Raw genomic sequence first — 21936 nt, forward strand, 5'->3', positions numbered from 1 at the left:
GTCCAGCCTCCAGTGAAATGTAGTCAGATGAGCCAAAGCAGAAAGAATGAGGGTTGTGGCAGTCATGAACATACCTGTTAGTAATACAGACAGCAGGTTTGATTGTTCACCATTTTCAACACTGAACCACGTGTCCAGACTTTCTACCTTTGTTTTTTCAGTTATAGCTGTTGGAACGGCATTTGAAATCTAATGGTCAAAGTAGTATTGAAGTTGGAAAACTGAATCTGCAAATGGGGACTGATATTGGTCCATCTTCAATGTGAAGCTTTTACACACTGAAGCAACATGGTTACTGAGAGAGGTCGTGGTTGATGAAAAACCTTCAACTTTCAAAGTTAGAATTCTGATTCTGGGAGGTGTTCCAGTTATTATTTAGTTATTTCTCTCCATGCTAAACATTTGCTTTGGATTTTATTCCAGCTTCACTGTAATAAGGGCTAAATAGAAGAGAAGCTGTAGTTGTTTCATATTCCTTTCACTTCTAAATTTTGCACTATGTTGTGTTGTTCTATCACATAAAATCCAATTAAAGTCAATTGAAGGTTTTCATTATAACATGACAAGATTTGAGAATTTCGAGGGGTTTGAATACTTCTGCATGGCTCTCTACAGTACACACTGCTTGTTTGAGACATGTTACTTGTATATATGGTTTTAACTGACTTAACTGAAGGTAAACATCACAAAGTTTAACATAATTCATTGAATAAGCAACTTTGAATGCAGGAGCTGATATTAGTACATCATGTCACCATATATTGTGTTCAGTAATGTAATTTCTTTAGGGCTATGAGTGTACTTTAACAGCATGGTCCTTTGCTGAAACCTGTATTTTGTATTCTGGGCAAAATGGTTCACAGGCAGAGTGAGGTTTTGTTTTTACTTGCTGAATACTTTACTTGTTAATTTTTCCTGTGTTTTTCCTTAGAAAAAAACCTTCCAAACAGCTCCAGCGTGGAAGTGGAGGAAGTGACACCACCTATGAACGGAACAGCAGGGCAAGAGGGGGAGACGGTAGGAAATCATTCAACACATTCAAAACAGCAGCTTGAAGAGACAAAGCCACACTTCATGCAGCTGGTTCATGCTATTTAAAGGTAACAGATCTGTGAGACCAGCTCACAGTTAGGGAGGCATTCATAGCTAGTTTATGCCTTTGATTTATTTCTTTGTTCCTCTGTGAGTGTGACCGATGGAAAGGTGGCACAGATTATGGCACATGCTACTGCAGCTGATAATTTCCCAGCATGCACCTCTCCATCTGTGGCTGGACCTGCCAAAGACCCGCCTCTTCCCGCAGAGTTCTATAATCACAGTCCTCGCTAACCTGCCGCTCGCCACCGCTGGGTGCTGCAAACGAGACCTCTTTGACAAACGGCCACACGCAGAACCGCACCTGGCAGGCGCAAGTGGGCAGCGATTCAAAATTGCATGTTTAGAAGAGAGCAGACAGCAGATGTGTTGGAATTTCTCCCTCCATATCACAGCAACTGAGAAGATGAACTAAACCCTGAGCCTTTTTTTAAACTCAGTGAAAGGTTCATTTTAGTCTCCTGGGCTGACTTATTCATCATTTTTTCATAAAACATAAAAATAATAATTTTAAAAACTTAGAGTTCCATATACTCGTACTCGTCGTCTTCCGCTTATCCGGGACCGGGTCGCGGGGGCAGCAGACTCAGCAGAGACGCCCAGACGTCCCTCTCTCCAGACACCTCCTCCAGCTCCTCCAGGGGGAGCCCAAGGCGTTCCCAGGCCAGCCGAGAGACATAGTCCCTCCAGCGTGTCCTGGGTCGTCCCCTTGGCCTCCTCCCGGTGGGACGTGCCTGGAACAACTCCCGAGGAAGGCGTCCAGGAGGCATCCGTATAGATGCCCAAGCCACCTCAACTGGCTCCTCCCAATGTGGAGGAGCAGCGGCTCTACTCCGAGCTCCTCCCGGATGGCCGAGCTCCTCACCCTATCTCTAAGGGAGTGCCCGGCCACCCTACGGAGGAAGCTCATTTCAGCCGCTTGTATCCGGGATCTCGTTCTTTCGGTCATGACCCAAAGTTCATGGCCATAGGTGAGGGTAGGAACGTAGACCGACCGGTAAATTGAGAGCTTTGCTTTTCGGCTCAGCTCTCTCTTCACCACAACGGACCGGCACAGCGCCCCCATTACTGTGGCAGCTGCACTGATCCGTCTGTCGATCTCCCGCTCCATTCTTCCCTCACTTGTGAACAAGACCCCGAGATACTTAAACTCCTCCACTTGAGGCAGGAACTCCCCTCCAACCTGAAGAGGACAAGCCACCCTTTTCCGGTCGAGTACCATGGCCTCGGACTTGGAGGAGCTGATCCTCATCCCAGCCGCTTCACATTCAGCTGCGAACCGCCACAGCGCATGCTGTAGGTCTTGGCTAGAGGGGGCCAGCAGGACCACGTCATCTGCAAAAAGAAGAGACGAAATCCACTGGTTCCCAAACCGGACCCCCTCCAGCCCTTGGCTGCGTCTAGAAATCCTGTCCATAAAAGTTATGAACAGGACCGGTGACAAAGGGCAGCCCTGCCGGAGTCCAACATGCACCGGGAACAGGTCCGACTTAGTGCCGGCAATGCGGACCAAACTCCTGCTCCGCTCGTACAGGGACCGGATGGCCCCTAATAAAGGGCCCCCGATTCCATACTCCTGGAGCACCCCCCACATGTCATCCCGAGGGACACAGTCGAATGCCTTCTCCAGGTCCACAAAACACATGTGAACCGGTTGGGCAAACTCCCATGAACCCTCGAGCACCCTGTAGAGGGTATAGAGCTGGTCCAGTGTTCCACGGCCGGGACGAAAACCACACTGCTCCACCTGAAGCCGAGGTTCGACTATCAGTCGGACTCTCCTCTTCAATACCCTGGCGTAGGCCTTACCAGGGAGGCTGAGGAGTGTGATCCCCCTGTAGTTGGAACACACCCTCCGGTCACTGTCCCCGTCCGCCACACAATGTTGAAGAGGCGTGTCAGCCATGACAGCCCTACAACATCCAGAGACTTGAGGTACTCAGGGCGGATCTCATCCACCCCCGAAGCCTTGCCACCGCGGAGCTTTTTAACCACCTCGGTGACTTCAGCCTGGGTGATGAAAGAGTCCAACCCCGAGTCCCCAGCCTCTGTTTCCACCACGGAATGCGTGATGGCAGGATTGAGGAGATCCTCGAAGTACTCCTTCCACCGCCCGATAATGTCCTCAGTCGAGGTCAGCAGTCTCCCGCCCCCACTATAAACAGTGTTGGCGAAGCACTGCTTCCCCCTCCTGAGGCGCCGGACGGTTTGCCAGAATCGCTTCGAGGCCAACCGGTAGTCCTTCTCCATGGCCTCACTGAACTCCTCCCAGGCCCGAGTTTTTGCCTCTGCCACAGCACGCTTGGCCTCACGGTACCCGTCAGCCGCCTCAGGAGTCCCACAAGCCAACCACAGCCGATAGGACTCCTTCTTCAGCTTGACAGCATCCCTTACTGCCGGTGTCCACCACCGGGTTCTGGGATTGCCGCCGCAACAGGCACCGCAGACCTTACGGCCGCAGCTACGGTCAGCAGCATTGACAATAGATGCGGAGAACATGGTCCACTCGGACTCTATGTCTCCAACATCCCCCGGGATCTGGTCGAAGCTCTCCCGGAGGTGGGAGTTGAATACATCCCTGGCCGAGGGCTCCGCCAGGCGTTCCCAGCAGACCCTCACTATGCGCTTGGGCCTGCCAAGTCTGTCCGGCTTTTTCCTCCTCCAGCGAATCCAACTCACCACCAGGTGGTGATCAGTGGACAGCTCAGCCCCTCTCTTCACCCGAGTGTCCAAAACATGCGGCCGAAGGTCTGATGATACAACAGCAAAGTCGATCATCGACCTCCTGCCTAGGGTGTCCTGGTGCCAAGTGCACTGATGGACACCCTTATGTTTGAACATGGTGTTCATTATGGACAATCCGTGACTAGCACAGAAGTCCAATAACAAAACACCACTCGGATTCAGATTGGGGAGGTCATTCCTCCCGATCACGCCTCTCCAGGTGTCACTGTCGTTTCCCACGTGGGCGTTGAAGTCCCCCAGCAGAATAATGGAGTCCCCGGGAGGGGCACTATCCAGCACCCCCAACAGGGACGCCAAGAAGGCCGGGTACTCTGCACTACCACTCGGCCCGTAGGCTGAAATGATAGTCAGAGACCTCTCCCCAACCCGAAGGCGCAGGGATACGACCCTCTCATCCACTGGGGTAAACCCCAACACGAGACGGCTGAGCTGGGGGACAACAAGCAAACCCACAACAGCCCGCCGCCTCTCCCCGTGGGCCACTCTAGAGTAGAAGAGAGTCCAACCCCTCTCAAGGAGATGGGTTCCAGAGCCCACGCTGTGCGTGGAGGCGAGCCCGACTATTTCTAGTCGATATCTCCCGACATCCCGCACAAGCTCAGGCTCCTTCCCCCCCAGCGAGGTGACATTCCACGTCCCTAGATCCAGCCTAAGCATCTGGGGTCGGGCCGCTGAGGTCTCCACCTTCGTCTGCCACCCAATCCTCTTTGCACCGGTCCCTCACGGTTCCCCCTGCAGGTGGTGGGCCCACTGGGGGATGGCCTCGCGTCTCTCGTTCGGGCTTGGCCCGGCCGGGTCCCGCGAGGAGCAACCCGGCCACCAGGCGCTCTCCGACGAGTCCCGACCCCAGGCCTGGCTCCAGGGTGGGACCCCGGCTCCGCCGTACCGGGCGACGTCACATGCCTCGATATATTAGTCCTCATGAAGGATTCTTGAACCGCTCTTTGTCTGACCCATCACCTAGAGCCTGTTTTCCATGGGAGACCCTACCAGGGGCATTTAGGCCCCAGACAACATAGCCTCTAGGATCATTTGAGCACTCAAACCCCTCCACCACGTTAAGGTGGCGGTTCAAGGAGTTCCATATAACAATGTTGAAAAACATAGCATTTTGTTAGTCCTTGTGAGCCATCGTGGAGGTTCATAAAGTTACAGTTTATTAAGACTTTAGTTGTTCATTAAATCTTCTAATCAAACTCGTTGTATAAAATGTATGAGGTAGCTCCATTCAGTTTATTTGTTTCATTCACAACAGACATAGTTATCATATTCAAACTCAGTCCAATAAAGCAATTCAATTTGATCCAAAATGAAATGCAACCAGAAACAATCACATTCATGAAAAGCCAATTAGTAAAGAGATGTCAGTTTCAGGAAAATCTTGAAAATTGCATTGAATCCACTTCAATTGTAACACCTACTCAAACACAGAACGAGTGTGGAGACTTCCGTTCACCTGAAAGAAACCACCAGCAGAACCAAGCTCAGTATTAGTGTCCATTGGCCTCAAATGACTAGAGCTACAGAAGACAGAAAACAGACAGAAGCAGATGGCTACAGATATCTGCTAGGGAAAGAAATGGTCACTTAAGATCTATAGATGTTCTGAAGTAGGGCTGTGTGGAGTCACTATCTGGGCTTAGTATCTCACCTGCTGCAGGCTGCAGTCAGATATCTTTATTTGGAAAATCAACTAAAAGTTCTCAGAAAGAAGTCAAGCTATGGAAAAAATGAAAACAATTCCAAACCTTTGTATTTTTTGTAGAGGGTTCAATAAAATGACTTTATTATTGAAGTTCAGACTACGTTACTATTCCTCTGGCTTGATGCATTTATCATGTTGTATTTCACAACACATGTTGAAGTAAACGGTTATTAGAGGGATCAGCATAGTATTCAGTGTAGCTATGCACAGATGTAATAGTAAATAATTTAATGCAAATGTCGATGTGCTATAAAGGTTGATGAAATTACATTCAGTATATTATAGAATATAATATACTTTTTAAAAGAGGAATTCAACCAAATTGTTGGCTAGCAATTAGCTTGACTTCCCCAAGAGCTGTTTCCTGATTCTCCAAACTGAGATCACTGTGATTAAGATACTGTTTACTGACGAAAACTCCTGAGGACCTCCCTTTCGAAAAAACATAACTATCTCTTTAAGTTAACATACAAACAGTTAGACAATCAAATGACCCTTGTTTCACAAACCCCGCTGATCTTTGGGAATGCAAACCTGTTTCCCCTAAATGCACAGATAATGCTTATTTAAATTTGGACAAACTCTACTGCATTTGCGTGCAGTATGAGAATTAGGTGTATACGCAAACTGGTTTGCACACATTTAACATGTGCAAACAGCTTAGTGAATTTGCCCCACTGTCTTTTTTGAATTACAAAATGTTGAACTTAAAAAAATCCATAGTGACAGGATTTTTCCCCTGCCTGTACTCTTATATTAAGGTAGTGTTGAGGAATAAGAACAATGGAGAGCAGTTAAATATAGCTTTGAAAAATTGGATTCAGAGTTATGTCATATTAAATGATTCTAACTATAAAGGGATCATTGGTAGGGCTAGATAAGCAGGATCTGTCTTATACTCTGGGTATTTAGTATGATTACTGTCTTATATAACTCTCATAAACTGTTGTCTTCCAAATAAATCAACATAATTTTACCTCAATTCGGAATAATAACTCACTATTTTTATTATTCTTGTTTTTCAGTCAGATGACCTTATACTCCAGAGTATTTTTAAAGCATATAAACTCTAGTGATTAGCAGCTTTACATAAACTGATCTCTGTGATACCACGTCAGATTATAAAGTTCAATCATCCTCTTTTAAATTATTTCAATTAAGTACTGATTCAAAGTGGACGAAATGGAAAACATTTCATTTCTTTACATGAAACATGGATACTGTACTGGTTTTGTATATAGTTTTGCTGGAGACTATAAACGCAAACTGGTGTGGGAGTCATGTTGAAGGATATCAGAGTACAAACTACGCTTATGTCTGTATTGATCCACTGCACTCCAAGTCCTATTCACTATTCTCCAGAAACGCTTTGTGTTAAAAATAGTAAAAAAATTAAAAACAAACAAACAGCTCTCAAGCTGTAAAAATATCTGCTTCTGTTAAAGAGAAAACAATGCCTCATATTTCCGAATCACATAAAAGCCTCTGATGTGCTTCTAAAAATTACTCCTTTACGACTGGTGAGGGATGAAGACTCCATATCTGTGTGCATACAGGAGCAAGTCTCAGTTGGTGACTCACTAACTTTGATAGACCTGGATGCTTATTGGCATGCCTGATTCCTACATGCTGCTATTTTTAGATATCTGTCCCACAGTGCACCTGTCTGTGTCACCCAGGAAGTTACTGGAAACTGCTCATGCCATCATGTGCCACCAGAGGCCCCGTACTGATTGTTCCATCCCTCGTCTGAAGCCTTGGCAACAAGGAATAAGGGGATTGTTAAGGTCAAATTGAAACCTGAAGCAGACTTATTGTACAATTACAAGAAGATAAAATTAATTTAACTGTAGAAAACTCTAAAGTCCTTGCCAGAATAGGATTTACAGCAAAACCACTTTCTATATTTAGGATTTCCCACTGTCTTTAGCAAAAATGACCTTTTTCAGGAGATAATAAAGCCCCTGCAACATGCTGGAAAATTAAAGAAGTCTGAGCATTCTGTAGCTCATCACACATACAAGGAATTTTGAGAAATCTACACAGTGTGTGTCATGTGTTTATCCCTGACAGGATTTAATGCTAGATTTGCTTTTCCCTTTGAAGAAAATCATGAGAATTTCATGTCCAAATTAAACCTGTGAAAAAACAAAACAAAAAAACAATCCATGCCTTGACTAATGCTGTGAGAAAGTAACTGAAGATGTTGAAGTAAATCCATTTTGACATAAATTGATGTAAAAACATTTTAGGCATTTTACCATAATGCCACATAAATACAGTATGTGCACTGAATGCTTCTATATTTTGTCCATTCCTTGAAACCTACAAGCTAGATCCTGCAACTGTGCTTAAATCTTTGCACTCTCACTGAACGATTGTTAACTTTGGTTTCACACCCAGTGCAGAGAGCAAACGCTTACCTCCAGAAGAAAAAAGGAAAAAAAAAACAGTAGTCAAATGTCAGGCCCCCTTTCGCATCTCTGTGGTGTCTGATAAAAGTCAGTCCCTTTAAGCAAAGAGTTGGCAGTGTTACCAACTGAGGCACTGCAAGGCAGGAAAGGCCCCCGAGGGGCTGGCATTTCAGAACCAAGCTAGAGTCGGGGGCACAAGCAACATGGGATGCTTCAACTCACAAAGCATGCTAAGCAACTCAAACACAGGCAGAGTTATGGTTTGTAACAGTAACTTAAATTCATATAAAAACTGATCCGCAAATCAAAAAAATATTCACAGTCAACATGATACAACATGATATTAGCCTCATTTTTGTAAAAACCTGCAAAGGGGGGCAACCCCTGATTGGCACCCCTGGTAAAAATGTGTAAACTGCAATAATAATAATTGAAACATTTATTGTTCTGAATCATTTATTTATTTGAAAAAAAACAGCTCTTAATTTCAGTGAAAAAAAAATCTTCAATAAGAAATAACACTTTTTTGTTAATTCAAAGGTCCCACACTTATTGGCACCGCTGCTGGTAATACATTGTGTGGCAACAGGGATTAAACTTTTTTATGTATTTCAGAATATGGGACTGCAACAAATGTAGATTTAATCTTATGGCATATTCTTTCATTTTGACATAAATAAATAAAAACACATATTTATTTATTTACTGTTCAAAAAAAGATCCACTAGGAGAAGTAGATTTTTGTTTTGTCATTTTCTGTCTTTTTTGAATCTTCAGGTTTTATGAGGAGGTTTTCTGTATTTTTTCCAACTGGGTACGTCGATTTGCTAATTAGTGAGGTTGTGAAAATAATTATTATTCCTTGTAAGATCTAACGATTTATGACCCTTCCAGTGATGGAGCTGCTTACTCATGGGAGCAGCTGGTGGAGCTTTCTGATTAAGACCCATAACTATTGACAAAAACAAAAGACGTCATTAACATGGGCATAAGAAAACCAGAGAACTCCATCTTCATCTTCGGCAAGATAGGAAATAAGTAGAAAAATTAGAAATGCATTGTTATGTAATTCCAAGTCTTGCCGAAAGGAACATAATCTGGACTTTGACCCACATAATGTCTTTATTTCATTTAAGCGACAAAAATAAAGAATGATTTTACTGAAAACTGACAGAATCCTCTACGTGTTTTTGTATAGAAACATCTGTGTACAGGTCCTTCTCAAAATATTAGCATATTGTGATAAAGTTAATTATTTTCCATAATGTCATGATGAAAATTTAACATTCATATATTTTAGATTCATTGCACACTAACTGAAATATTTCAGGTCTTTTATTGTCTTAATACGGATGATTGTGGCATACAGCTCATGAAAACCCAAAATTCCTATCTCACAAAATTAGCATATTTCATCCGACCAATAAAAGAAAAGTGTTTTTAATACAAAAAACGTCAACCTTCAAATAATCATGTACAGTTATGCACTCAATACTTGGTCGGGAATCCTTTTGCAGAAATGACTGCTTCGATGCGGCGTGGCATGGAGGCAATCAGCCTGTGGCACTGCTGAGGTCTTATGGAGGCCCAGGATGCTTCGATAGCGGCCTTTAGCTCATACAGAGTGTTGGGTCTTGAGTTTCTCAACGTTCTCTTCACAATATCCCACAGATTCTCTATGGGGTTCAGGTCAGGAGAGTTGGCAGGCCAATTGAGCACAGTGATACCATGGTCAGTAAACCATTTACCAGTGGTTTTGGCACTGTGAGCAGGTGCCAGGTCGTGCTGAAAAATGAAATCTTCATCTCCATAAAGTTTTTCAGCAGATGGAAACATGAAGTGCTCCAAAATCTCCTGATAGCTAGCTGCATTGACCCTGCCCTTGATAAAACACAGTGGACCAACACCAGCAGCTGACACGGCACCCCAGACCATCACTGACTGTGGGTACTTGACACTGGACTTCTGGCATTTTGGCATTTCCTTCTCCCCAGTCTTCCTCCAGACTCTGGCACCTTGATTTCCGAATGACATGCAGAATTTGCTTTCATCCGAAAAAAGTACTTTGGACCACTGAGCAACAGTCCATTGCTGCTTCTCTGTAGCCCAGGTCAGGCACTTCTGCCGCTGTTTCTGGTTCAAAAGTGGCTTGACCTGGGGAATGCGGCACCTGTAGCCCATTTCCTGCACACGCCTGTGCACAGTGGCTCTGGATGTTTCTACTCCAGACTCAGTCCACTGCTTCCGCAGGTCCCCCAAGGTCTGGAATCGGCACTTCTCCAAAATCTTCCTCAGGGTCCGGTCACCTCTTCTCATTGTGCAGCGTTTTCTGCCACACTTTTTCCTTCCCACAGACTTCCCACTGAGGTGCCTTGATACAGCACTCTGGGAACAGCCTATTTGTTCAGAAATGTCTTTCTGTGTCTTACCCTCTTGCTTGAGGGTGTCAATAGTGGCCTTCTGGACAGCAGTCAGGTCGGCAGTCTTACCCATGATTGGGGTTTTGAGTGATGAACCAGGCTGGGAGTTTTAAAGGCCTCAGGAATCTTTTGCGGGTGTTTAGAGTTAACTCGTTGATTCAGATGATTAGGTTCATAGCTCGTTTAGAGATCCTTTTAATGATATGCTAATTTTGTGAGATAGGAATTTTGGGTTTTCATGAGCTGTATGCCACAATCATCCGTATTAAGACAATAAAAGACCTGAAATATTTAAGTTAGTGTGCAATGAATCTAAAATATATGAATGTTAAATTTTCATCATGACATTATGGAAAATAATGAACTTTATCACAATATGCTAATATTTTGGGAAGGACCTGTATTTAACTTACCCATACAACTCCACCATGCACCCATCCCAACTCCATGAGATTTCAGGCCCTTCTTCTCTCTTTGCTTCTTTGCTCAACATACTTATTTTATTTTATGCGTTCATCTTCTTGTCCTGAATAATCTATCGTGCAACAAGATAAAATTTATTTTGGGCATTATTATTAAAGTCTTATTTAATTCATCTCAGACAACAATGCAGCCATCTGGATATGGAGAACAGGTAGAAATGAGGATGCAGAGCAGAAGAGATGCGAGCGCTCCCTTTTGTTAGGCAGCTCTGATTACCAAGGTTACCGAGTGATGCTTAGCAGCTGTAGCTGTCACAGCAGGACGAGCAACACATGATTCATGATTCATGCCGAAGCCATTTTTTAAAGATTGCTGCTTTGCTCTGTATGTATGCAGAGCAGATCTAAATGAGGATGTCAGGGCTTTCTTGAAATAATTAGAATGCACAATGCAGCTCCTGTTATAAACAGCTGTTTCACTGTACTTTCTTCTTATTGTTTGCCCCCTGTATGCATTTTTATGTCTTCTAAAGTCATTCACATAAGGGCAAAGGACAACATATGCATGTGCAAACCTGCTCTCTGCTTGTCCCCATGGTCCATTATCATCCCCCTTAATTGGATCCAAAGGGGAAGAGACTACCAGAAGTGTCTGCTTTTGCACCACTTCAGTTCAGAAGCAAGGCAAGCCTGCGAGTAAATTGAAAATATGATTTAGCTACGGGAGTGTTTCATGGTATTCACTGGCTCTCTGTGACTTACTTGGCATTCTGGTAGCAGGTCCGCTCAGACCCCCAGGAGTCGGGGCTGCAAGGCTGACATCAGTAGTCAACACTGATGAGCCCTCCTGAAAGTGAGCATATTGAGCTCAGTGCAATCACCCAAATCCGTCATCGGACTTGTGTTTCTTAAAGGGAGAGTTCAGGATAGTTGAAGAGAGGTTCTAGAAGTTAGAAGCATTTCATATATTTTAACTGAAAGTAGTAACTCTCCTGATATATATTTATTTGATATGAATCCAGATTAGTTGGTTGAAGGTCAAAAGCTGAAGAACGGCTTGAAAGTAAACGTGTACTGTCTTAAAACAACTCAAATCTCAAAAACATCACAGCATTTTATACACTTTAAAACCATCTCCAAGTTTGCATTTGGCAAATATTAGCACAGAAAGTGAAGATTGGTTATATAAGTAATACATTTTGGAGACGGTACGCCACTGATCTACCTGTGTGAAACTGGAACATGTCAAGCAAAATGAAACTTATAAAGCATTTCTTGTCAGAGCAACAGTCTGATATGAGTAAAACATTGTAGGCATTTACGTTAAAAACACAATTTTATTGATTTTGACACATCCTTACTTTTCTATCAGGCACTTACTTTGATCGGAAAAAGATTCTGGATTGCACAACGACATTGCCATTATATCATCACTTTGGGCTGTGCAAATAATCAGATCCCAAACGATCACAAAAACAAAGCAACATACGTTAAAATATAATCATTTAAAATTGTTTTGAACATGCAGACTGTAGAATCTACTGTAAAATGAATATTGTGAAATTTGTTAATATGTGGATGTGTTCTTATAAATTGACCAACCTTTACAATGATGTTCACAATGAAAAAAAACAGTGACAGAGAGACCATGCTGGTCGGTGCAACTTCTGGTCTGCTTGTGAAATGTGATGTGGTCCAGATGTGGTGAAACGAACATTGGCTGCATGTCAAACTTTGGCGTTCAGAGATAAAAAATGATGACAGAACTTAGTTTTGTTATTTAGCTGCAAGAAATGTGGTGTGTGGTTCCCAAGTCAAATGAATAACCGTGATTTTAATATTGACCAAAATAATTCTCATGAGTTTTTTTGTTTATAAATCAACAGCCTAAATATGAGTGGCATGTAAGGATAAAAACAAAGAAAAGCAGTTTGATCCTGTTCTGTTGTGCCTGTACGGCCACATATGATGCCTGGGTGTACATGTGACATTGAGTGTTTTAGGTCAACACCTTTATATCTGCTGAGCTGATGCACCGTTTCTACTGGGCAACAAAGCCAGTGTGACGTCTCCTCTATCATTTCTGTGCTGGAAACACTTTATGTTCTATTTTCAGCATGTGTATCACTCAGCAGGATTTTTGGTCGTGCACCGCCTCCATTTCACATGTAAATAATCTTTGTCTTGTTTGTAATTAACCAATCAATGCAACCATTATGACAGGTTGAAAGCTTGTACGATAGGATTTGCATAAACTGGTCTGGGCCCATTTGGGATTAAGCCGTTAGCTTCAGCCTCCCCGATCAGCTTATTTGAATTGAAATGAAAATGCCAATAGAGTTATCATCTGCAGGTAACAGCTTATAACCTTTCAACAGAGCCTTAAAAATCCTGAACTATCCCTTTTAAGGTAAGCAAAGGCCGTGGGCTTCCAGGTTGTGCTTTCAGTTCCTGCAGACCTCTGTGTGTTGTCATGTTGCTGCCTTCCTCATTACGATGGTTGGTATGGAAAGGTGCATCCTGATGAGATCATTTATCAAGCTGAAGGACTTGATAAATCACCCTTTAATGCACATGCAAAAAGCATGACTCAGCCCATTTGGTTATTTGCTTCGTGTTCAGCTGCTAATTATTTCCAAATGGAGGACTGAATTATGTGGACACCGGCATGGCAGCAATATGTGACAGCTTGATAATGAAAACAAACCAAAACAACTTCTTTTAACGTGTGTGATGGGTGGTTTAATTCAAATTTTTTAACAGCTGTTTTATTTTTTTTCTTCATCTTGTGGGATCTGCTCTCAGGCTGAAGAGGAGGAAGAGGAGGACCAGCCTCTGAGCCTGTCCTGGCCTGAATCCAACCGCAAGCGCTTCACCTATCTCCTTATCATTCCCATTGTCCTGCCGCTGTGGCTAACTCTTCCTGATGTCAGGAAAACGGTGCGCGAGGCTGACTTTCCACACCTTTTTCAAGAAATCTCTTCCAGAAGAAATATATTCATCTGCTCTCTTTCTTTTTCAGTCATCAAAAAAGTTCTTCCCTGTTACATTCCTGGGGGCCATATGCTGGATTGCAGGATTCTCCTATCTAATGGTGTGGTGGGCTCACCAGGTACACACAACCCTGCAATTTTTGATTAAAAACATCAATGCAACCACATAAATGCCCACCAGTAAGCATAACCCCCATGTAATAAACAGAACTCTTTGTCTTTTCTTCCTCCATCCTTGACATTTGATTAAAACATAATCACAGCTGCATCATTCAAAACATAAAGTCTCTCCCACAAGCACCAAAGCATCACTAGGAAATTAAAAATAGCTGGAACAAAAGATGAGGTTGTATTTACCCCAAAGCTTATTTTTTTCCTCTTTTTTTGTTGCAGGTTGGCGAGACCATTGGGATTACAGAGGAGATTATGGGTCTGACTATATTAGCAGCTGGAACCTCCATCCCTGACCTCATCACCAGTGTCATTGTGGCACGCAAGGGGCTGGGTGATATGGCTGTATCCAGCTCTGTGGGCTCCAATATCTTTGACATTACTGTCGGGTACGTCATATCAGAGAATGTTTTGCACGAGCTCAACCTTTTTGTTGTGTGGACCTAAAGGAAAAGGGATATTATGAATCTGTCCCCAGGATCCTCTTAATTAGACTTTTTTTTTGCATTTAAAACTATTTTTAGCTCCTATGTTTAGCGCCTTTTATTCTTATTGTTGAGTATTTAAAAGTTGTGTATTTATGTTAAGTATTTGTTGTGATTTTTGAGGATTTTATCTAAAGTGGTAGGAATGTGACATATGGTTTTAAAAAAATATGTAGCAAATAAAATCTAAAAAGTTTGAATTCAGACCGTGTGCTGTGTAGAACCATCAACCTCTGCAATTATTGCTGCTGTCTCTATCAGCTTTAAACATCTAGAGACTGACATTTTTGTCCATTCTTTTTGGCAGAATAATCCAAGCTCAGTTAAATTGTGTGGAGAGCATCTTTGAACATCAGTTTTGCCACAGATTCCAAATTGGGCTTGCGACTGGACTTAAACTGGACCATCCAGAGTCACAAAAATATGCTTTGATCTTTCAGTTGTAGCTCAGGCTGTTTAGGTTGTTGTCCTGCTGGAAGGTGAACCTCTGCCCCAGTCTCATATGACCAGAGCACCTTCTTTACTGTGTCCCTTACATGGCTTGCAACAAAATGTAAAACAGACTTTATGTGGCTTTCTTTGAAGAATTACTTTTTTTTCAGGATGCTCTTTCTTAAACACCAGATTTGTGGAGTTTGATAATTCGTTACACTGGATTTTATTTCGAGGTATCAAAGTAAAAGGGGCTAAATACACATGTACACCACACCTTTCAGATTTTCATTTGTAAAAACAAATATGTAAACCTTATGTAATTTTCCTCCCACTTGATGGCTATGCACACAAACAAGTAGTTTTGCATTTGACCAGGGTCAGCATCACTACTGGTAGCATGAGGTGATACCTGGACCATACAGAGGTTGCATAGGCAGACCAACTCCACCAGGGTGGCACATCAATACGTGCCATTGCCCAAAGGTTTGCTGTGTTTCCCAGTAGTCTGAAGAGCATGGCGGAGATTCCAGGAGACAAGCAGTTACTGTAGGAGAGCTGGACAGGGTATCTGCTCCTTTGTGCAAGGAGAAACAAGATGAGTACTGCCCGAGCCCTACAAAGTGACCTCCAGCAGGCCACTGGTGTGAATGTTTCTGACCGAAACTATTAGAAATAGACTTCATGAGGGTGGTCTGAGGACCCGATGTAGGACCTCTAGTAGGCCCTGTGCTCTCTAACGGGCACCATGGAGACCGACTCGCATTTGCCAGAGAACACCAGAATTGGCAGGTTCGGCACTGGTGTGCTGTTTTCACAGATCAGAGCAGGTTCATTCTGAGCTGATGTGACAGATGTGAAAGGGTCTGGAGAAGCTGTGCTGAGCTTTATGCTGCCTGTATGCTGCGGTGGTGGGTCAGTGTTGGTCTGCAGAGGGAAATCCATGGAGGGACAGTGGCACTATGGCTGCAATTAGGTAGACCCATTTTTAGACCCTTTGCTGGTGCAGTGGGTCCTTGGTTCCTACTGATGAATGATAATCACTGGCATAATGTGGCCAGAGTATGCTGGCAGTTCCTGGAGGAGGAAGGAATTGATACCATTGAGTGGCCTCTACGCTTCCCTGATCTAAATATAATAGAACATCTCTGGGACATCGTGTTTAAGTCCATCTGACACCACCAGGTTGCACCTTAGACTGTCGAGAAGCTCAGTGATGCCCTGGTCAGGATTTGGGAGGCATTAACCCAGGACACCATCCATCATCTCCTAAGGAGCAAGCATGTGGGGGTCATACAAACTACTAAGTACCATTATGAGCTGCTGCAATGACATTTTGGCAAATTAAACTAGCCTGCCACATTACTTTTTCAGTTTAGATGTCTTGGTGATTTTGGATTAAGCCGTCTGTGGATTAATAATATAGATTTTTATCAAATGATGTGGCATCCTTTTTTTTCCTAACACATTTCCCATTCCATATCAGTATGGATATCCAGCATGATTTGTTTTACAGTTAAGGTCTGATGTGTTTTCAAAGTGTTCCTTTAATGTTTTTGATGTATGCATTAAGGTTTGTAGTTGCAAAATGATAAAGTGTGAAAAGGTGTAAGGGGTTTGAGTACTGCTGTAATACACTGCCGTGAACAGTTACTCCATGCAGTTGTTTCCTCAGCATTCTCACAATGTGTTCGTATCTTTGCAGACTGCCGTTCCCCTGGCTAATGTGGTCCATGTTGCGTGGCTTCATCCCAGTGCAGGTCAGCTCCAACGGCCTCTTCTGCGCCATCGTGCTCCTCTTCCTGATGCTCCTCTTTGTCATTATCTCCATTGCTGCGTGCAAGTGGCGCATGAGCAAGCTTTTGGGTTTCATCATGTTCATGCTGTACTTCGTCTTCCTGGTACTCAGCGTCATGCTGGAGGACAGGGTGATCACCTGTCCAGTGTCCGTGTGAGAGACCTGCCGAGGAGCTGCCCTCTCCTCACCAACCTCGTCACCATCTAACAACCATCCATACAGTCTGCCATCAATCTCACCCTAACCCTCCTGATCCTTTATACCACAAGAACTTTGCATGGGTTTTAGAGAAAACGGGAATAAATATGGAATCTGTGAATGTTTTTGGCCCACAGCAGGAGGGTGGCAAGACTTTGTCTAGAAAAGACTTTTTTGGATATTATTTTTGAGGAGGGATGCTAGCTAAACGAAAGCTATTATGCATGCAATTACTTTCACTGGAAGATACTGGAATCAAGACGTTGCCTGACAGGTTGGAACAGCAATGTGTTAAAATTTTTAACAGCAAAACACCACGACTTGAGCAGCAACTGTGAGCACATTTGAATGGACAAACTCGCTCAGCAAGCTGAAACAAATGTCGGACGCGGATTAATTTATTCATGAGGACATGGCAGACTTTGTGGATGAGTGTTTCGCTCCAAACCCGATGGTATTGAGACTCTCGTGTGAGATTTCTGCAGACAAACTTTTGCCTCCTTTTTTTTCTGCGAATCCATCTGTGCTCTGTCTTTATAACACGTTTCAGCCTTCGTCTTGTCCTGCCAATTGCCGTCAACACATTACCAAGGAGCATTTTTTTGTTGTTTTATTTTTGGCTCAATAGAACTAGCAGTAGGTTTACAGTAACAGTATTGTTCAATGTGAAGCCATCTTAAAAGTCTGCTTCTTTTTTTCTCTCACTGATTGTACAGAATCTTCCATGCTTTACATGTACCGATTTGAAAAACGAAAAGAGCAATAGCAAAAGCCTGACTGAAGTTTAGCCTCTAACCTCCAATCTCTCACGCTGTTTGGAAGAAACGCATGAGTGCATAGGCTCAATAACTCAATCAATGTTAGAAGTGCCACATTCAAAAAGATCTTTACCGTGTTTAAGCATCATGGTTGGCTTAGATTAGTCAATGTGTAGTGCTTTGTTCACCATAAACCTGCCTCAAATCACCTAGTCAAGCTGTTTGAGGTACAAGTAACAAGGCAGAAACTGCATAGAAAAAAAGACCCTTCGGGGTGAGAAAATAACCAACATTTAAAAGGTTGTGTACAAAAAAGTACTTTTTTAAATATTTCTTGACAAATCAAGGGTCAATCTCTATGTATGGTCAATGCTATTTAACAAGCTGTCTATCAATCCATTTCCTCTAATTAAAGGTGCTTTTGTGTGCATGTGTGCAAATGTGCATTTGGAGTCACCACACTGAAACTGAATCACTTATAGAGACGTTTTGCATATATACACACATCTATTCGTCTCTCTTTAAGCTAAGTAGAATGTGGAAAAAAAATCACAGACTTTATAGCAATATACCACATGTTGTCTTTGAGAGTTTAATTGCTCCACGCATGTTTTTCTAATGTGGGATTTTCTCGTCAGATGCCATTACTAAAAGATTAGCTAAAATATGGGGTTATTTGTTTTTTGTTTTGATATATGAAATTTTAAATTGAAATATGAGCCCTTCCTGCTCAATCGAATGAGCAGAAATTTAAATTTGGTTTGGTATTTGTAATGTTTAAAATAATAAAATCACAGGGAAAAAGACATAAAACTGGCCTGTTTTCCTATATTCTGACACCCTTCACCTGAGCTAGTAAAGAACGTGCTTCATCCTGTGACATAACTGACCATAAATGGCAGGAGCCAGTGTTAATAAATCTGTTTAAATACTGTGTCCAAGCTCCTCAAAATTTTAGATATGTGTTTAATTTCTACCTTCTTGTTTGTCTATGTTTGTTTTGTGGTGGAAAGAACATGTGGGACAACACTATTAAAGTGTGCGGAAGAAACAAACTCGGCTCATATTTGAATTTTACATTTTGTATTTTCAAACAAAAATCAATAGACGACTCCTGTTTTTGGTTCTTTATTGCTGGTTTCCGACGAGAATGCCGGTTATTAGAAACATGCATGGACCCTAATCCTTCCCATTTGTCTGTCCTTTCTGTCCCCCTTCCCCACAGGAGGTTAAGTGGGCGACCAGTTTTCCTCCTTCCTGCTTAGAGCTGACCTAAAACACCTGCTTCTTACCTCAGCACAACCTCTGTACAGCTGCGTAGTAGGAGTTAACTGTAAAATAATACTATATATAGATTCTCTGAATGCGTGAGGAAGCATGCATGCAAGCAACTCAGGCTGGTTACCCCAGTGGAGCTTAAGCTGTATGTTATATTTTATGCTTTCGTTTGCGGAGAAACATCAAGGAATCCAACCTTGTTTGTTTTTTTTGTAAATATAAAACTTTTTCTTTCTTTTGTTCTGCAAAAACAGAAGTTGCACACATAGATTTAACTCACTACTTTTGCTTTGATGTTCTGGAAGATATGATGATGTGTTGCAGGGAACCCCTTTAGTAGCACAATTGAGTGAAAACATGCATTTTCAAACACCTGATTAGCATTAACAAACTGTAAGCATACCCATTCTAGTTCTGTTAAGTAAATGAGGGCTTTAAATGCCACATTTCCTCCTCTTCTTCAACTAATTTATACTGCCTCGCATGATGTTTATTTTAGCATATGCAAAATAAAAACCTCAATCATAACAATAGCTGTTGTAAGTGGATGTGTTTTCACAGATCCCATTCTTTCACCATTCAGTTTGGAAACGTCAGTTTATGGCCTCGGCAGTGTCTCCATGTTCCTTGAAATCCTTCCCTCGGCGCACACATGACCTGATGTTTGATCCGATCTCACCTTAGATTTAGTTTTTTCTCACCGCCTCCTCAAAGGAATTCTTTAGGAAACATCTGATTTTTATGTGCTCTCGCTGATATTTTATGCAGACTAGAATAAAGTTTGCTTGGCAGAAAATACTGAAAAAGGTGAGGAAAGTGAATCTAACGGACATCTCCCTCTCTGTTTGCCTTCACTTCAACTCTTAAATTAAGTCTCAGTTTCCAAATAGAATGAAAATGAATGTGAAAAATTACCCACAATTTTTCACATAACCTGTTCTGATGAGACATTTGAATGTAACAACAGGTACGAATTTCCAATGTATGTGGATATTCACATGTTATTTTTTAAGTGAATGAAGAGAAAAATAAACTACCAGATGAGTTTAGCACATGAGCTTTGCATTGATTGTGGTTCACAAGGGTAAGCGACCGTGAAAGTTAGCCACTTACAAGCATTCTTGCACTAGTAAAATGTTTTATTTTCTTGGTGTTAATCTAAGATTTATTTAACATGTACATAGGCTGTAAACAGAAACAAATTATCCATATAATCTATATGTGTACAAGAAATATGTCTCTTTATGTAAAAAAACACAAAGTATAATATAATTAAAACAAATAAAGATGCTAATTCAAATATGCAAATGTGTGTATGATCGCCTATATTTGTTTCTGACTTTGTTTTAGTGCGTTGACTTTCTTCTTTTTCTGGGTTTTCAGCTTAGGGATTTTAACAACTAATGTGTCTTTTTCCAGGGTGCAACAATTATACATCATATAACTTTAACAATACTTTGCAAGAAAGACTGAACAAGTGTGGGTTGTTTGAAAAGGTTGACAGAACCCCTCTTTTATCTAAAAAGAATAGAATTTGGATTTGAATAATGCAACAAGATTTAAAGAACAATGTGTTTTAGACAGATGGGACCAAATGTAGAGTTGCTCAGCCATACTGCATAGCACTCTGCTTGGCCAAAACCAGACAGAACAATTGAGCACAGTGGTGGAGAAGTAAGGATTCTGGATGGTTTTGCAATCGCACATCCAAGGTATGATCTCCTCTTCATACTAAAATGTTCTAGAGCCAAATGGGAGGCCGGCCATCGGACAGCTGAAGTTGACCCAAACTGTGTCATCAACAGAACAATGATCCCAGACAAAGCTGGAAATCAATAGCAGAATTGCTGTGAAAGAAAAGAATCAAGGTGTTGGAATCGTTGAGTCCAAGTCTAGAGCTCAACCCTTCTTCACAATGACGTGGTAGACTGATAAAGTCATACAGAACATGACTACTGCTTGTTATTGTTCATAAAGACAGCTCTACGGGGAACTGGATCAGGTCTTGGATGTTTCCCGTAACTTTACTGAAAGTTATGGACTCTTTCTTTTTCCCTTGACTGTAAAGTCCAGACATTATGGTTCATTTTGTGACTATAATCTTTAATCTGAGGTATTTTTCAAATAAACATCATCCAAGGATTCTAAACACTTATTTTTTAATCCATATCTGAAAGTGCTGGTTCAAAGAAGTTAGATATTTTTAAAATCAGAATTTTCCCGTGGGAAATAATTGATTCTAACATGATTATAGGCTCAGTGGGTTTGTTATTTTGTTTCTGCTACACTTCACAGTGCTGTCAGTATAATGCAGGCATTGCCCTGATAATGCACACCTGGCTCTGTCCTGCATGAGGTTGACATCAGAACTCTAACCACTTCCTGTAGCTGTGATAATAACCAATCTGTTTATCTCTAAATCTTCAGGCATCATTTATTTCTGCATTCCAGACACTTCAGAGGGGTTGAGCACAGAACTGTGCTTTTAGACGGCTGACTGAGTACTGAAATTAAGAGTATGATTTCAAGCATTATTTTAGACTTCCTTCCCCGTTCCTGGTTGGTTGGTGAGGAATTAAACAGTGGAGTTTGGCGCCATCTAGTGTTCAAACTGCTACCTTACTGCGTCTAAGTAATGACGCAACAGTTACCGTGATGCAATATTAAGGCAAGCCATTTTTGTAAATATTCAGATGTCTGAAATGTAAGTCAGTCTTAATTCTTGCTTATCAGTTTGCAACTACACTGCCCTAGTTTGACATTTGCTGACATTAGGTCACTATTTTCCTGCACCATTTCAAAAAACATTCTTACTAGTCGCTCTTTTTGCCAACGAATGGCGCCTTACTCCATCTAGTAAGAAAAGAATCCCTACTACTAATAAGCCAAAGTCCTGCATTATCTAGTGGACTTTTTTTAGTCTTCAACATAATCAAATAGTCAGTTTGCATTAAAAACCCAAACATGTTATTCGACACAAATTCTACCGACTAAGTTTTAGTAGCCCTTAAAAGTACAGACT

At 42.1% G+C, this 21936-nt stretch overlaps 1 protein-coding gene across 6 annotated transcripts in view; it reads left to right on the top strand.

Annotated features, from left to right (window-relative positions):
• Nucleotides 1-20222, top strand: part of LOC124880700 (sodium/potassium/calcium exchanger 2-like) — an 85511-nt gene extending 65289 nt beyond the window's left edge. For all 6 annotated transcript variants that reach the window (XM_047385974.1, XM_047385976.1, XM_047385978.1 and 3 more), the window contains 5 exons: nt 932-1017; nt 13607-13741; nt 13824-13913; nt 14188-14354; nt 16588-20222. In XM_047385974.1, the coding sequence (XP_047241930.1) occupies nt 932-1017; nt 13607-13741; nt 13824-13913; nt 14188-14354; nt 16588-16837 (728 nt within the window). In that variant the 3' untranslated portion in view covers nt 16838-20222. The remainder of the gene's footprint in view (nt 1-931; nt 1018-13606; nt 13742-13823; nt 13914-14187; nt 14355-16587) is intronic.
• Nucleotides 20223-21936: the final 1714 nt, after the last annotated feature.

Source organism: Girardinichthys multiradiatus, chromosome 14 (genome assembly GCF_021462225.1).
Source record: "Girardinichthys multiradiatus isolate DD_20200921_A chromosome 14, DD_fGirMul_XY1, whole genome shotgun sequence".
Lineage (NCBI taxonomy): Eukaryota > Metazoa > Chordata > Actinopteri > Cyprinodontiformes > Goodeidae > Girardinichthys > Girardinichthys multiradiatus.